Source organism: Danio rerio, chromosome 1, assembly GCF_052040795.2.
Source record: "Danio rerio strain M-AB ecotype USA chromosome 1, GRCz13ab, whole genome shotgun sequence".
Taxonomy (NCBI): Eukaryota; Metazoa; Chordata; class Actinopteri; order Cypriniformes; family Danionidae; genus Danio; species Danio rerio.
The window spans coordinates 60458225-60476529 of record NC_141021.1 but is presented as its reverse complement, the minus strand read 5'-3'; the positions used below and the strand labels follow the sequence as shown (position 1 = coordinate 60476529).

General features: G+C 37.2%; 1 protein-coding gene across 2 annotated transcripts; it reads right to left on the bottom strand.

The window, feature by feature from the left end:
- Positions 1 to 515: 515 nt before the first annotated feature.
- On the bottom strand, positions 516 to 17342 carry nilt48 (novel immunoglobulin-like transcript 48). 2 transcript variants are annotated; one of them, XM_087237862.1, is made up of 12 exons: positions 17066 to 17342; positions 15590 to 16769; positions 15197 to 15514; positions 10206 to 10499; positions 9223 to 9546; positions 8830 to 9123; positions 5706 to 5996; positions 5319 to 5624; positions 4966 to 5241; positions 3979 to 4080; positions 3285 to 3325; positions 516 to 1736 (listed from the first exon to the last, which is right to left on the bottom strand). In XM_087237862.1, exons 2-12 carry the CDS (start codon positions 15930 to 15932, stop codon positions 1452 to 1454), a joined length of 2874 nt encoding a protein of 957 aa, XP_087093988.1. In that variant the 5' UTR covers positions 15933 to 16769; positions 17066 to 17342; the 3' UTR covers positions 516 to 1451. The 2 variants fall into 2 exon arrangements, with proteins under 2 accessions (XP_087093988.1, XP_087093987.1); XM_087237861.1 differs by lacking the exons at positions 15197 to 15514; positions 15590 to 16769; positions 17066 to 17342 and adding exons at positions 10576 to 10893; positions 10981 to 11292; positions 11361 to 11549.
- Positions 17343 to 18305: the final 963 nt, after the last annotated feature.

Here is an 18305-nt window from a genome sequence, read left to right as displayed (position 1 = left end):
TAACAAAAAAAAAAACCTGTTAAAATCCAATTAAGATATTCCTGAAAATATATATATATATAATTTTCTGCTCAAACTGTTGACATTGACTGGTTTATTGGTTTGTATCCCTGATTGTCTCAGTCTTTAACAATTCTATCAATAGGTGTCAATAATGAAAGCGTGAAATCAAAACTCACAATGTTTATTTTGCTAGTGCACACTGATATTCTTTAGTTAAACAGATAATCTGTGCAAGTTAATTCACTGAAAAAACAAATGTGTGGTAAGTGTTTTACTTTGGATTGGCTCCGTCTCTGTTGACGTCAGCTTGACGCTTCAAATGCAATATTTTTAGCCACGCCCCTCTCATCTTTAGTTTGATATATGAGGGAATGCTATGCAAAAAGAAAGCCCCGCCCCCTACTCAGTATTCAGTTTAAGTTGGGAGATAAAATGAAATAAAAAATACATATAGAAAAATTTTAATAGAAAAAAAAAAAAAAAAAAAATATATATATATATATATATATATACATTAATTCATTCATTTATTTTCTTTTCGGCTTAGTTCCTTTGTTAATCTGTGGTCGCCACAGCGGAATGAACCGCCAACTTATCCAGTCTATGTTTTATGTAGCGGATGTCCTTACAGCTCTAACCCATTACTGGGAAACACCCATACACACTCATTCACACTCATACACTACAGACAATTTAGCTCACCCAATTCACCTATAATGCATGTGTTTGGACTGTGAGGGAAATCGGAGCACCAGGTGGAAACCCACACCATCACAGGGAGAACATGCAAACTCCACACAGGAATCCCAACTGATGCAGCCGAGGCACGAAATAGCGACCTTCTTGCTGTGAGGCGACAGCACTACCTACTGCAGTGGCAGATTCAAAACAGGACTAGCATAATCCGTGCTGGTCTGGTCTGCCTGTGTGCTTCATGCTTCTGTCAGCTCCTGTCGCTGTTTATCTAAAGTTACAAATCTATAATGCTCTTAGTCTATGCTGAGATCATCTTCAGCAGCTCACACACTCTTATGGTTAATGGACAGACGGCTGCTTCTCACTCAGGGCTGCCGTTTATGCTAATGAGATGCAGAGATGTGCACTAGTGGGCGGGGCTTTCCCCCTCTGATGACACGTACAGCCGGAGAATGTCAATCAAAGTGTTTCTGCAGACTGATTTGATCAAGTCTAATTAGAACAAATACAATTCATTACTGTTATCCATTAGAGGTGCTGGAGAGATTCACACACTGTAGACACACACTATAGGAATTAAATCCCTTTAAGTCTTGAAAATTGATTAATTATTTTTTTTTATGTTAGATGAAAAGCTAAGTGAGTCTAATAGGTTATGCAGTGTAAAAAAAGTCATTTTTTACGCATGTTTTGCTGTATTTACAGGGTTTTGTCCAGCAGGTGTCTCTAGTGTTCATCAAATCAGACTGTGATCAGGACTGCTGTCTGACCGTGGTGTAATCACAGTAAAGCTCATCATTCAGGAAGACTTCCGCTTCACTGTCAGACTCTTTGTGCTTCTGGAAATGGACAGAAGAGTACAGGATCTCGTCAGAGGAGTTTTTGGGAAGCTGTACTGTTGAATAGAGCATTTCGTGTGCGTCAGAAGAGTCTGTGGGACGATTAACAGTGGAATATAACACAGTCTCCTCAGTTCCTGATGCTAAATGCTGTTTGACGTATGTGATGTTCTCATATTTACACGCAGCTTGAGAAGCCTGAAAACAAAGGACAAAGGGAAACTGATGCACAAATTAAAGGGAAATCGCAAAGTCTGTGATTTATATTACAATAAATATGTGCTAAGAGAGAAGCACAGCATTGATTTTCATCAACACGTCAGCAAATTTCAGTGTTGTGTTATCTTAATTGCTAAATAAAGATTATAAATGAATTAATTTTGTTAATTACACTTTATTTAACTGATTAATATAAAATGTAATAGAATTATTTAGAATGCAATAATATACATTTTAATCATTTGTATATTTTGATTTATTATTAATATTACTAATATTATTATTAATAATAATGATAATAGCAATAATAATGATAATAGCAATATAATAATAATAATAATAATAATAATAATAATAATAATAATTATTATAATAATATCATCAATAATAATACTACTAATAATAATAATCATAACAATAATAAAAACTATAACAATAATAATAACAACAATAATTATAATAGTAATAATAATTCAAATAATAATATTAATACAAATAATAGCTATACTTATAAAAATGTGATAAGGGATCATTTTGTGATTATTCTTTTCATCCTTTTTATGCACGTCACTTTGAATTACCACTTTATAAGAAATTTGCTTAATAATAATAACAACAACAATAATAACAATAATAATAATAATAATAATAATAATAATAATAATAATAATAATAACAATAATAATAATAATAATAACAATAATAATAATAATAATAATAATAATAATAATATCAATAATAATAATAATAATAATTATTATTATTATAATAATTATAATAATAATAATAGCAACAATAATAAAAAATAATATTAGCAACAACAACAACAACAAAAACAACAACAACAACAACAACAACAACAACAAACATAATAATAAATAATAATATTAATAATAATAATAGCAACAATAATAAAAATATCAACAACAACAACAATAATAATAATAATAATAATAATAATAATAATTATTATTATTATTATTATTATTATTATTTAATTACAACAGTGTTATAATTAAGTGTTACAATAATAATAATAATAATAATTATTATTATTATTATTAATATTATTATTATAATTATTATAATTTTGCATAACAAACTCTGATTTCGTAATTGTTCAAAGTGTATAATATTATGTTTTTGTTTTGCATTGTAAATGATCAAACATTTACCTCTTATTTAGTTTTATTTTGAGTGTTTTTTAGATATTTTCATTATTTTCAAGTACATTTCAATGTATTTTATTATTATTATTTCATTGCAATGTTATGTTATTTAATATATCATAATAGTATTTATTCTAAATTATTATCTTTTTTTTTTTTTTACAATTCTCTGCTTTAGCTTTTTTTTCTTTTTCAGACATTTTAAGCTTTCTATCTGCACTACTTTAAATGAGCACTGCATATGAAATGTGCTTTAAAGCAAACCACAAGATCTGCAATCTGAAATCTAGTTCTGCTTCAAGTGGAAAGCACAGTCAGCAAAATATACAATGAACTTCATTATAAAATCAATCCTCACCTCTCCACGGCTCGTCTCTGTCACTGAGGACGAATGACGATCTGTGGAATAAAACCAGAGGAAAACTGATATGAAAAGCCAGAATATACAACAATACAGTAAAGCTGCATTAATCAGATGGGATTGGGTTGGGATGTTTTTGTCAGATTGGAATGGTACTGATGGGTCTTCCAGAATTATTCATTCATTCAATTTTCCCTGGCTCAGTCTTTATTTTAGACTACGTTGGTGAACCAGCATATGTTTTACACAGCGGATGCCCTTACAGCTGCAACCCAGTTCTGGGAAACACCCATACACACTCACATACTAACACTAAGGCCAATTTAGTTCATCAATTCCCCTAAAGCGCTTGTGTTTGGACTGTGTGGGAAAACAGAGCCCCCTGGAGGAAACCCATGCCAACGCAGGGAGAACATGCAAACTCCGCACAGAAATGCCAACTGACCCAGCCTGAACTGACTAGTGTCCTTCTTGCTGTGAGGCCACAGTGCTAACCACTGAGCCACCATGCCACCCTCTTCCCGAATTAGAACGGAAAAAACTCAAATTAGCTGCTGTACATATAAAAATAAAAGCAACTCTTCCAGGAAATCAGATGAGAATGTGCATGAACTGATGACGATGATATTTAAATATGAGAAAGTAAAAGAGCAGCAGGTCACAGAAGAGCAGCAGAGCGTTAACTCTTCACCTCGTTTCTTGATGAATCCTGATATATAAAACAACAGAACTGAAGCTCCTGTCAACAGCAGAGTCACGCTGACACAAGAGATCAGGGTTCTGGCAAAAACACCTGCAAATACAACAATAAACACATTTAATCACACATAAATATGCATATAAATAAAGTCTGCTGGATTTTTTAGCTTGAAACAATGAAACATCTTTTGCATCTGTGAGTTTCCAGTCGTCTATTTGTGGCTGTTGTGTTTGTTTCACTTCTGCTTTTATAAACGGAGGAAATCCAAAACAGCTCAACCGCCTGCTGAACGGTTTAATCTTTAACCTAACATTATCTGTGAGGTCAAGAGTCATACTGATGCTAATCATCACCAAAACCAATAATATAGTCCAGAATGGACAATAGAGAACTAGTGACTATTAACTATTATCTATTTGTTGCATTTTTTAGTTAAATTTGGAGTTTTCCCTCATTTTAACTACGGTTACAGTAAGAAAATCAAAATAAATAATAATAATAATAATAATAACAATAATAATAATGATAATAATAATAATAATCCCATATATTTATATAGTGCTTTTTCTGGGCACTCAAAGTGCTTTACACATAGGGGGAAATCTCCTTCATCCAGCACCAGTGTGCAGCATCCACCTGGATGACCATTTTGTGCCAGACCGCACACCACACACCAGCTGATTGGTGTAGAGGAGACAGAGTGATGAAGCCAATTATGATAAGGGGAGGGTTAGGAGGCCATGATGGACAGAGGCCATTGGGCAGATTTGGCCAGGATGCCAGGGTTAAACCCCTACTCTTTTTCGAAAGACATCCTGGGATTTTTAATGACCACTGAGAGTCAGGACCTCGGTTATCTTAAGGGATTGTGATGACATAAGGGTGAGTAATTAATTACAGAATTTTCAACTACTTAAAGAAAAATCTGACATAATCTGCAGCATATCAGTATACTTTAAAAGTAAAGACAGTACTTACTCTTTTTAACCGTGAGGTTGACTTTAGTGATGACGTGAGCTCCACACCAGTAAACCCCAGAGTCGTCTGCTCTCAGATCAGTGATGTTGACAGTAAAGACTCCAGCAGACGCTTCATCACTGATAGAGAATCGAGCATCTCTGATGGTCTCCAGTGAATCTCCATCCTTCACACACGCGGAGGCTTCATGTGCTCTGCAGAAGCTTTTCTGATCTCCATCATGATGTCTGCACTGGATGGACACGTCGTCTCCTTCATACTTAGTCAAGCTCAGCTCTGGAAATGAGCAGAAACGCAAGAACATCAGTGGACAGGCCTAGTTTTCCACATTCAGACGTGTGAAGCTTCCTCACCCTGCTTGATGATGACCATCAGATGAGTGTAAAGATAATTCAGCTCTCTGTCTAATGTCACTGCGCACCAGTATTTCCCAGCATCCTCTGCTGTCAGTCCAGTGATGGTCCCGGTGAAGACGCTTGCTGTGACGTCTTCATGCAGAGTCAGTCTCTCTTTCTCTTCTCTCACAGTCTCATCCAGAGGACGTGTGTCTCTAGTGGAGCACTTCCCCTTACAGAGAGACTTTGACTTTGATTGATAGATTGAATTATAAGGGCAGAAGATCTGAGCAGATTCTCCTTCACGTCTCACTACTGGAGACACTGCACACAAACACACACATTTAACACACAGATGATGGTGAACAGACTGTATTCACTCCAGGATCATCTGAATGGACTCACTGATGACGCTGAGCTGGATTTTAGTGGTCAGGGAGATGAAGGTCAGATGTGTGTCTCTGGTTTCTGCTCCACACCAGTAAACTCCAGCATCTCTGACACTCACATTACTGATGCTCACAAATTCTGCAGGATTCATCTGTGGTTCTTCAGCTGAGCTGAAGTTTTGCCGGATGCGATTATAGCAGTCATTATCATCCTCTTTACAAAAATAAGCAATATGCTCTTCTGGGGTCTGACAGCTGATGTTCACTTCTCCACCAAGACGAGTAGTTTTATTTATGAAGATTGCATCTTTAAATGATTAGAAATAAGAAAATAATACAAACAGTTCAGAACAATTATTTTACACACTCAATAGCCACTTTATTTGGTACACCTTGCTAAGATCAAGATTTGCTCTGTATTGTCATGAGAGCATCAAGTAGTTGCAGCACCTAGTGAATCTGTTATTGCTGCACATCTCAAAGTTGCTATGCTGGATTGAGGTCTCGAAACTGGAAACTTGTGATCTCACAGTCAGACTGAGAGTGTGTTTATTGCTACATTCAGCTGAGCATCCTCATCCTGAAAAGTCTCCCAGTTCCTGATGCTGAAAAACACACCACAGCTGATGCTGCATTACCATGATCACTGTAGGGATTGTATTGGTCAGCTGATTAACCATCACTGGTTTAATCCAGACCAAGGCTGTTTCTCAATTCCAAGAATGCAGACCTGCGTTCTTGTGGAGAGCGGTCTTGCCAGGTCATCTCGGAACAACAAACTCAGGAGACCGTGAGAACAGAGAACGCGTCCTGTGAGAAATGAGATGCTGCGTTCTTCCTGATGGTCACATGACCTTCACATGTTTTTAATGGTAAATTATTTAAACATTACAGCATTCATACAACGATTTATTGTTTTACCCCTTTTCACAATATATACTCTGCATAAGGACTTTACAAATATACGCTGCACAATACAAAATAAAACAGATTTTAAAACGAATTTCAGCAAACAAACATCCTTAATGTGTTCAATCCTTTATTAAGATGTCCATGGTGATGTTTATATTCACTGTTTCATTTAGGGAAACTCCTGTGATAAATAAGTTAAGTCTCTAAACTTTAATAATAAGTCTATTGACCTTATTCTTCGCAGACGAGTGGGCGCTGCCATTTGAACGTTTTTGGCTTGAGACTTCCGGTCTCATTCACTTCCATTCATTTTTAGACATTAAAAACTGCTCGTTACGCTGCTTGATGTTGCAATTTGATATTTTCTTATTATATTATTCTACTTGGTCTGTGTAGTCATGCAAACATTTGTTCGTGGGGCAAGTAGTTTGACCGTTTTCTGCCGTTTATTATTCCTAGTCATTTCTCCGATGGGCGACTGAATCGGAAGTTCTAAGCCAATCGCGAAAACAGGCGCACTTCCGCATTTTAGAATGAGGTCAATATGACAAGCTGCGCTTCCCATCTCCAGTCGCAACGACTTCGTGGACTTTTATAAAAGTGTATGTTCAGTGCTCAAGTCTGCATTGGTGCGTTCTCGATATCCAGATCACATCCGGGAAAGTACACGTGTCCTCCGTTCTTATGGTCTTGAGTATTGAAACTGAACTTTGGCAACTGATAATGAGTTTACACGAGAACACGAGGACGCAAGACCACTGAGGAACGCAAATTGAGAAGCAGCCCAAGAGTCAAGAGAAGAGCTCAATTATAGGTTCATCAGACCAGAAAGATTTGTTTCTTATGGTCTCTGGCGCTCTTTCAGAGTCATTAGGCCTCCATCAAGTCTCCTACCTGACTGAGGCCACTCTTTCTATGGCTCAGTATTGCCATTGAAAACTCTAAGAAGAGACTTGGTGCTTTCATACTTGCATTTATTCTATTCATTGGCACCTTTAATGTTGTAGAAGTTTTCCATACCCTTTCCCAGATATGTGCCTCTGTTGTGTCGCAGCAGAAATTAGACTCCTCAACCCAGGCAACCTCTTTACTTTTGGTCAGTCTTCTATTGTCCAGGTTGTTGAGTCAGTGTGAACTGACTGAAGTGGCATATGTGTACTACGGCATTTACTACTGCTTCAAGGCTGGAAAAGCTGAGCATCTAAGATGCCCTTATTTGAGTAACAGACAACAATTTAACAACTGAACTAGTCTTCATTTCTGAAATGCTCAGACCAAAGTATCCAACACCATTCGTTCGTTTTCCTTCTGCTTAGTCCATTATTTTACCACAGAAGAATGAACTGCCAACTATTCCAGCATATGTTTTACACAGCGGACGCCCTTCCAGCTTCAACCCAGTTTTGGGAAACACCCTTACACTCTCTCATTCACACACACACTCATATAGTACGGCCAGTTTAATTAATCAATTCCCCTATAGCGCATGTGTTTGGACTGTGGGGGAAACCTGAGCACCAGGAGGAAACCCATGCCAACACGTGGAGAACATGCAAACTCTGCACAGAAACGCCAACTGACCCAGCCGGGACTCGAACCAGCGACCTTCTAGCTGTGAGGCGGCAGTGTTGAACTAGTCTTGAACCAGTCTACACTTCTGAAATAATCAGACCAAAGTATCAAATTCATTCATTTTCCTTCTGCTTAGTCCATTATTTTACCACAGCAGAATGAACTGCCAACTATTCCAGCATATGTTTTACACAGCGGACGCCCTTCCAGCTGCAACCCAGTTTTGGGAAACACTCTCTCATTCACACACACACACACACTCATACAGTACGGCCAGTTTAGTTCATCAACTCCCCTTTAGTGCATGTGTTTGGACTGTGGGGGAAACCGGAGCAACCGGAGGAAACCCACTCTAACACAGGGAGAACATGCAAACTATACACAGAATCGCCAACTGACCCAGCCGGGACTCGAACCAGTGACCTTCTAGCTGTGAGGCGGCAGTGTTAACTACTGAGACTTTCAGCAGGTCATGTTGATCACTTCCACAAGCCGCTTTTCCTTTTTTCCTTTCTACATGCCTAAATGCATTGATATACTATTCAGACTGCATGATTAAATATCTGTGTTAAAAAGCAGATAAACAGGTGTACAGTACCTAATAAAGTAGCTGATAAATGTATTTACACAAGTTAAAGTATCTGCTGTTTCCTCACCGTGTCTGACTTTGAGCTGAAGTTGAGTGAATCTCTCAGTATATTCAGAGTCCTTCACTCCACATCTGTATGTTCCTGCATCTGCAGCTTTCAGCTCTCTAAAAAACACCATCAAGACTCCTGCTCTGCTGTCGTCATCTACAGAAACATCTCCATTCTTCCTCCATTCTTCTGAACATCCAGCTGATGATTCTTTACAGATGTATTTGGTGTTGGTTTTGTGTTGAGGATGTTCACACTTGATCATCAGAGTAGCTCCTGAGGAGCCAATTACTGTAGACACGCCCACTTTAGCTGTCAATCACAAATATTAGTTCAACATCCATGCCAATATGACCTCTATACACAGTAAATGTTTGATGGCTTCATTACTCTTCATCTGAATGGACTCACTGATGATGCTGAGCTGGATTTTAGTGGTCAGGGAGATGAAGGTCAGATGTGTGTCTCTGGTTTCTGCTCCACACCAGTAAACTCCAGCATCTCTGACACTCACATTACTGATGCTCACTGTGAAAACTCTCTCTTCACTTCCCACAGATCCTGCAGGAGTCCTTTGAGGCTCTTCAGATGCTCTTGTTTTCTGGCACTTTTTATGATCATCCTCTTTGCAGAAATAACTGAAATGAACTTTCTGTTCCTCTAGGATCTGACAGCTGATCTTTACTTCTCCATCAAGCTGAACAGATTCTTTCATGACTTTGGGATATTTTGCATCTACAAATCAAAATAAAAGGAAGTGAGAACAGATTCTCAAAACATGCAGGTTAGAAGTCCCGAGAAGTGCTTTGAAATGTGTATTTTTATTCAATGTTTAATGTAATCTCCACTGAAACATAAAGACAACATGACAGGAGACTTCATTCACCTCAAAGGAAGTCCTATTTCCCTACCTGGGTCACCAAATGAGTATACACACTGAATTTTGGTTCTCTTTGTTCACTGCATGCTAACTTTGTATGTTCTTAGGCAATTTTCCCATGAGGGCTAGACATGGCACATGCCATTTTAAAAATAAGATGGAGGCCAGATCATTTATTATTGTCTTATATTTGCAAGTGTTTACGTTTGAGCACTATCTGATGTGAATAAATGGCTGATTTCAGCATTTGAAATTCTTGAAGAGGATGGGACTTATCCAATACTAGAGGTCAGAAGATTTCATTAGAAACTGAGGTATGAGGTAACGTCAAAACATTTGTTGATTCATTTTGCCGGAATTGACAAATCTTAAGATCTTCTAAATGCCCCTAACCGCTGTTTTGGAGCCCACTAGATTATAGATTACCTTAAGACCAACATATTGATACTTACACCTAAAGAACATACATTTTGATTTTAAAGGGATTTGTCATTAGTATCTGTATTTTCCTCACCGTGTCTGATGTTGAGCTGAAGTTGAGTGAATCTCTCAGTATATTCAGAGTCCTTCACTCCACACCTGTATGTTCCTGCATCTGCAGCTTTCAGCTCTCTAAAAAACACCATCAAGACTCCTGCTCTGCTGTCGTCATCTACAGAAACATCTCCATTCTTCCTCCATTCTTCTGAACATCCAGCTGATGATTCTTTACAGATGTATCTGGTCTTGGTTTTGTGTTGAGGATGTTTACACTTGATCATCAGAGCAGCTCCTGAGTAGCCAATCACTGTAGACACGCCCACTTTAGCTGTCAATCACAGACATCATCAAATCACATGCAGATTTCAGAAATTTAAAACAAGATGTAATTTTATTTTACTTACTAATAACATGCAGTTGTACAGTATTAATATTGTAGTAACTGTATAATTGGTGGTATTGGTGAATTCCACATAAATAAACTGCTCCATCAAATGAATTAACAGCAGTAATTTTCACACTGAAGAGGTTTTTCTCTCTGTCATTTGAAATAGTAAACTTTGCTCCACTGTTCCATCTGGTGTACTTAAGCTCTTCAATTGAACTTTGTTGTGCTTTGAATATGACTTCAGAATTAAAACGACTCTGTGAATATTTACAGTTGAAGCTGGCAGTTTCTCCACTCTTCACCATCACTCTCGTGGGATCTTTGCAACAAGAATCTGTAATTTCCACAATAAAGATTTTTTTTTTAATATATATTAAAGATTTCATCAGTTATTATTCAAAAATTCTGATCCTAAACTGACCTTCTTTAATTTTCAAAGTCATATAAAAGTCATACTGGTCTTGAACTCTAATCCTGTATTCTCCTTCGTCAGATAGATTCAGATCTCTGATGAAGATCATGAGATATCCATTATTGCCAGAAAACAGAGTGAATCTTCCTTCATTAATCCATTTAAGATGTTTCTTATTATGTATTATTGTTCTCCACTTCGCTGGTCTCCACTCTTGTAATTTGGCCATATATTTAGCAAAGTCACTGAGCCAAGGTTTCCTAGAATCTAGCAGCAGGTTTCCTCCAGAGTATCCAGTGACATCAATATATCCTACCGCAGCTGTGGATCAGATTGATAATCAGAAAACAGTATCATTACTGCCGGGACTGAAAGAGAAAATCTCTGACCTGAGATCAGCTGTAAAGTCAAGAAGATGATGAGCGGGATCTTCATTGTAACTTCAGTGTGTTGTTGATGCTGAATGATGTGTGAATCTGTGTGTGTGGATCTCTCTGTCTCAACATCAGTCTGCTTTACTGACTTCCTCTTTCTTCAGTTCTTAATCAGTAATGAGCAGCTTGACTCACTCACACAGCAACACCTACTGGACAAACACTGACTGATCAACACATTCAGCACATACACAGTGACACCTACAGGAAAAACACTGACTGGACATCAGATTCAGCACTAACACAGCGACACCCAGTGAACATGATGAGGTTTACAAGACACATATGTATTCATTCTGTATTTTACCCTGTTTACAAGATGTAAGATTAGCCTTTGGCATCTCCAGAATGTGTCTGTAAAGTTTCAGCTCAAAATACCCATCAGATCATTTATTATACCCTGCTGACAAAATACATTTCGGAGTAAAATTACATTGTAGCTGTTTCGTACCCTGTGCCTTTAAATGCAAATGAGTTGGTTTCTTCCCACCCACCATTCCCACATGCGTGTCTGTCTCTGTTAGATAAAGAGCAGTCAGTGACAGAGACAGCAATGAAGCAGAGATCTAGTTTATGAGTCAAAATACCAAGTGAGTTTATTTGATGTATTTGTAATGGAGTTTATTCAAGCCTTTCTGCAGTGATGAGTCCCACACAATGCCATTACAAAGTTCGCAGAACACACACGTACACACCAACTTAACTTTGCACTGTCTTTGCACTTCTACTTGAAGCAAATATGACAGGATACAAATTAATATACACTACTATATCCATTATGCAAGTGGTTCCCAAAGTGGCGGTCGGGACTGCATGGGGGGTTGTGGGGAGGGCTTGGCAATTTCCAAAAATCAAATAAATTTTATTCAACTATTAGAATTACCATATTTTATCCATAACCTCCTGAAGCACAACATAGTATTTAATAGTAACATTGTTAACAATAAACATTGAAAAACAACATGCAAATAAAAGCCATCATCCTTACGATTTTTCCCCTGGAGTGATTACGCTATATAGCGTCAGATGCAGCACATTGATTTTATAGCACCAGGTTAAACTTTCTGACACTTTTACGGCACTCACGTACATTAAAAATAAATACAGGCCACAACTGAACATGGAGGATGGTCTCCAAGTGGCATTTGCCAAAATTAAACGATGAATAGACTTGGGCTTATTGGTATATGTGCAAAGTTTTTTTATTTCTAACCACCTCAGAGAATATTGGGGGTCGTAAGTCACTGGCATTGATATTTTCGCGGGCTGAAAAGTTTGGCCTTTTGTACTGTACAAAAACAACAGGGTGGCTCAGTTGTTAGCAATGTCACCTCACATCAAGAAGGTCACTGGTTCGAGTCCTGGCTGGGTCAGTTGGTGTTTCTGTGTGGAGTTTGCATGTTCTCCCAATGTTGGCATGGGTTTCCTTCGGGTGTTTAGGTTTCCCCCACAGTCCAAACACATGCGCTATAGGGGAATTGATGAACTTAATTAGCCATAGTGCATGATTTAATTAGCCAAAGTGTGTATGAGTGTGTATGGATGTTTCTCACTGCTGGATTGCAGCTGAAAGGGCATTCGTTGTGTAAAACATATGCTGGAATAGTTGGCGGTTCATTCCGCTGTGGCGACCCATGATGAATAAAGGGACTAATCTGAAGGAAAATGAATGTTGTTTTCAACTAAACTCTTAACACCTCATGAACCTAGCATTATTATGCTTCAGGATTGCTTATGCCATGAATGATAAGCTGAATAATACAAAAAATCATCTTATTAACACTTTAGATTAGAGTGCAAGTGATTATTCTCAAGCCCAGCCTGATTAACCACAACACTTGGTTGAACTTGTGTCTGTTTGAGAGCTGTTATTATGTGGAGTGGAAACTGAAACGTCTAGAAACGTCCTTTTGGGGTTTTATTTCTGTCTTCATCATGACCTCAGAGCACATGAGATGGCAAATTATTTTAATCATGTAAAAGAAGCAACACGAGCAGCAGTGGAAACTTTAAAGCGCCTCGACAGACCACAAGACATCTGTACAATAATACATGTGTATAAAAGTCTGAGTGAAACTTTATAATAACTGCATGAATAATGATGCATTAATATGTAAACTAAAGTGTTAAAAACTCTGGTGTAAAGCAACTAGCTCAGTTCAGCGTAGTAAATGACCATGGTGTAATCAGAGTAAACCTCGTCTGTCATGAAGGCGTCTGCAGCTTCACTGAGAGTCTCTGCGTGCTTCTGGAAAATGACGATTGTTTCATCAGAGGGGGTTGTGGGTAACAGTGTGTGAACTGCAGCATCGCTTTGTTTCTCCTGTCCTAATTTACACACAGCCAGAGTGAATGCACCAATCAACAACACAGTCACACACACAATAATATTGAAGATCATGGAGACATCTGAAAGAAAACACACAAACAAAGTAGTATTACATTTTCATTGTTTACACTAGAGGTGTCCACACTCAGTCCTGGAGGGCTGGTTTCCTGGAGAGTTTAGCTCCAACCTTAGGCCCTGTTTACTCTAATGTGTTTTCGTTTTAAAACGCATACGTTTTGCTATGGTTACGCCATCCGTCCACACTACACTGAAGTTCTCAAGCGCTGAAAATGGAGCGTTTTGGAAACACTGGAGAGGCTGTTTTGATTCTGAAATGCTGCTGCTCAGTCTCAGTGTGGATGAAGGAAAACAGGGACATCTAAAAATGGAGGCGGGGCTGCTGAGATTCGCTAGCTGATTGGGGCTTTTGTGTCATTGCTTATCCTTCCCTTATTCGTCAAGCCCCTATCACATGACTATAACACATGGCTTTAACGCTAGCGGAAGACAGCACATTTACATTTACATTTAGTCATTTAGCAGACGCTTTTATCCAAAGCGACTTACAAATAAGGACAAGGAAGCAATTTACACAACTAAGAGCAACAATGAATAAGTGCTGTAGGCAAGTTTCAGGTCTGTAAAGTCTAAGAAGGAAAGTATTAGTAGTACTAGTATTTTTTTTTATTTTATTTTATTTTTGGTACAGTTAGTGTGATATTCAGAGAGGCAATTGCAGATTAGGAAGTGTAGTGGAGACTAAATAGTTGGGTTTTTAGTCGTTTCTTGAGCAGCAGACCAGCCTTCACTGTAAACAACGACACGGACACAGAAATGGGAGCGTTATTTGCACTATTGTCTGTTTTAGGCGCTTTACGGTTAGTAACAACTCGACCTCGTCGTCTGTCCACAAAAATACGTCTCTTGCTTTCTTTGCCATCGCGTTCATTGCTCAACCTGCGTTTGTTGACTAACAATAACCAAATGCCGAGCGAGACGCATGCTTCCTGTTTATACTAGAGCGCACATGCCCAGAGTGCGCGAATGGTCACGTGATATACGTTTTTGGTGGTGTAGATATGTTCAGAAATGCTAGGTGAAACGCTAGTGTGGATGCGGATCGTTTTTGATCTAAAAAGCCGTTTTAAAACTAAAACGCACGAGTGTAAACGGGGCCTAAATCAAACACACCTGAATTAAGCTAGTCAAGCTCTTACAAGAAACTTCCTGGCAGGTGCATTGAAGCAAGTTGGAGCTGAACTCAACAGGACAGCGGCCCTCCAGAACTGAGTTTAGACACCGCTAGTTTACACAGTTGTTATTTGTTTCCGTTTCATTTGATTTTTGGTAAAAAGGGATCATGACTTTTAAATTCAGCAGCAGAGCAAAACTTTTTAGGATGACACCAATCACAAACACAAGACTTTTATATGTGACATGAGAGAAAGTTTGATCTACTCACCCATAATCTGCAGATGTACAGTATTAATAATGTAGTAACTGTACGAGTGTTTGTTGACCCAAACTCCACATAAGTAAACTCCTCCATCATCTGCTGTCACGGCAGTAATGCTCACACTCAATGAGTTTCTCTGTTTGTCATCAGAAATACTGAATCTGTCTTGCTTATTTAATGTGCTGTAAATCATCTCAATGGAGTCTCTTCCTGGCTTCAATATGACTTTTGCATGGTGAATCTGATTGTGTGAATATTCACAGCTGAAGACAGCAGTTTCTCCACTGTTCACCGTCACTCTCTTGGACACATCACAGCATGAGTCTGAAACATTACACATCATTAAAACCTTTAAAAGTATTAATAGATTTATTCAGAAAACTTTGATTTTAAACTGACCTTCTTCCACATTCAGTATCATATATAAACGCTTCCCCTGTTCAACATCAACTGCGTATCTTCCAGCATCATCTGTGTTCAGATCTCTGATGAAGATCATGAGGTTTCCATCAGTGTTTTTAAACAGAGTGAATCTTCCTTCATTAATCCATCTCTCATGTTTCCTGTCATTGATTATTGTCCTCCAGTCTGGTAATTTGGCCAGATATTTAGCAGAGTCACTGATCCAGAGTTTCCCAGAGTCCAGCATCAGGCTTCCTCCAGAGTATCCAGTGGCTGAAAGAGAAGAAATCTGACCTGAGATCAGCTGTAAAGTCAAGATAAAGATGAGGAGGATCTTCATTGTGACTTGAGTTGAGTGTGTTGTTGATGCTGAATGATGAGTGTGTGTGTTGATCTACATCAGTCTGCTTTAGTGACTTCCTCATTCTTCAGCTCTTTATCAGTAATGAGCAGCTTTACTGGCGTTACTCACACACACAGCGACACCTACAGGACAAACACTGACTGATCATCACATTCAGCACTCACACACAAACACTAAGGGCTCTGTTTTGACGATCTAGGTGCAAAGTCCATAGTGAAGGGTGCAAAAGCATTAATAGCATGCCCAAATCCACTTTTTAAGGACGGATACGCTCGGATACACTCTTTAAAAGTTAGCAAATAAAACCTCATATGGTCTTAAACCTGACAGGTGGACAAATCCACGCTTGTTTTTAATAAAGCAAATATAAATCTGCATATAATAAATAAAACTGCTAATAATAATAGCATTATACAGATGCAAGGTGTCATGCATAAACTGAAAAAGCCCCCCGAGATGGCATGGAGGCAGTGTTGTTTATATTTATGTAGAAAATAATAATGTTTGTAATATTTTATTCCTTTAATTCATTATTATCTGTAAATATATTTGTGTTTTGCTTTACATCCAGTGTGCATTAAGCGATGTGTAAGTGAGGCGCACAACTAACGTGCTCTGCGCTGGGCTTTAGATCTGCTCTCTGCTGGTCTATTGAACAGTCTATTTTAGTTCCTCAAAATAACAACGCGTCAGCAGTGCGCCTCAACCCACCTCCTTTTTAGACCAAAACACATATGGGCGGACATATGAGTGCAAATGCATTTGCTATTTAAACAGCGTGGTGCAACACGTCAAAACGACTCTTGCGCCAAGCTGAGACTAGCAAACAACAATTGCGCCGGGCATCGAGCCGGGTGTATGATAGGGCCCTAAGGCTAAAGGGATAGTTCACTCAAAAATGAAATCTCTATCATCATATAAGCTACCCGCCCTTTACTTGTTTCAAACCTTAAAGAGTTTTTTTTTTTTTTTTAACCTGTAACCATTGACTTTCCTACTACGGAAGTCAATCGAAACAGGTTTCCAACATTCTTCAAAATATCTTATTTTGAGTTCAGCAGAAGAAAGCAACTCATACATTTATTAAACAAGTGTGAGTATATCATGACATTTCCTTCACCTTGACTAAGCCAAAAATCCTTGTAAATAGTACATTTAATAATAATCAATAATAAATTACTAATTTTAAGCATGTAAATTAATAAAAACAGTTGAACATAATTATTTTAATGAATCTGGTGTAATTTAGAATCATTTTAATGAAACTAGTATAGTTTATAATAATTTTAATTGATGAAAACTAAACTTTGACTAAAACACAAGAAATATGAAACTAATAAAAATGTAGCACTCATATCAAGTATTTTAATGAACTACATAGACATGTACACTAGATGGAGACAAAGGATTTAATACGTATTATGTATTTTTTAATTTATTTTCCAAATGTTTATTATTATTATTATTAATAATATTTATTACGTATTTTAAACATTAATTAAAATGTTACCCTGTTTTACCATTAATACCCAAAACTACATCTAGTTTTACATTCAAGCATTTGCTTTTTAAAACTATTCTACTAGTTTTTTTGTGAATCTTTTTATTTATTTTTTTATTTATTTTTTAAATAATTAATTAATTATACAGAGTTCAGCATAATTGATTACAGCCCATTTTATAAATGAATATTTTCCTCCATTTCTCAGTGAATATAGGCAGTGTATTTTGGTGCGTTTGAACAAAACAGATTTATTAAACAAATATATTTATTAAAATAATATTTTAGTCATCAAACATAATTAGAAATTGAAAGAGAATACATTTAAATTCAAGCAAAATATTACAAAAATAAACCACAATCTAGAAAATTTCAACAATTTTTTTTTCTGTTTTAAATTTGTATTTAACAAATCTATAACATTTATTTAAAATGTACAAAAAATAACATTGTATTTAACATTCTCCTATAACATATAAATTTGGCTGTACAAGTGTTTGGACCGTTATTTTAAGTTATTTTCTTAGATAAGCTCCAGATTTGACATCAGTACTAAACAATCTATTGTGCATGCACTAATATTGTAGAGCTTCCTACTGAAAAAGGAATTTAAAAGAGAGATTTGTGAGGAGTGAACTAATATTTTCTAAGCACTATATATCATTGCATGGTGAATGCAAATATTTTTTCATTGTCATACAACAGTGTTGTTAAGAGTTTGTAATACTCTTACTGTGAGGAATTGAGGAGTCCTGCAGCGTGCAGTTTCTTTGTTCTTTGTAACTGCGGGTGTCTAAAAGACAAATGAGCTCTGTGTGAAGATCAGCTGTAAGTTGTAATTAATACGT

What these genes read in the sequence shown, in the direction of transcription:
- nilt48 (XM_087237861.1), bottom strand. Translation starts at nt 11,406, where the DNA reads ATGAAGATCCCGCTCATCATCTTCTTGACTTTACAGCTGATCTCAG. An exon ending in AATCCAGCTCAGCATCATCA is followed by an intron (nt 9,124 to 9,222) that starts GTGAGTCCATTC and finishes TGTGATTGACAG; the next exon opens with CTAAAGTGGGCGTGTCTACA. An exon ending in AATCCAGCTCAGCGTCATCA is followed by an intron (nt 5,625 to 5,705) that starts GTGAGTCCATTC and finishes GTTTGTGTGCAG; the next exon opens with TGTCTCCAGTAGTGAGACGT.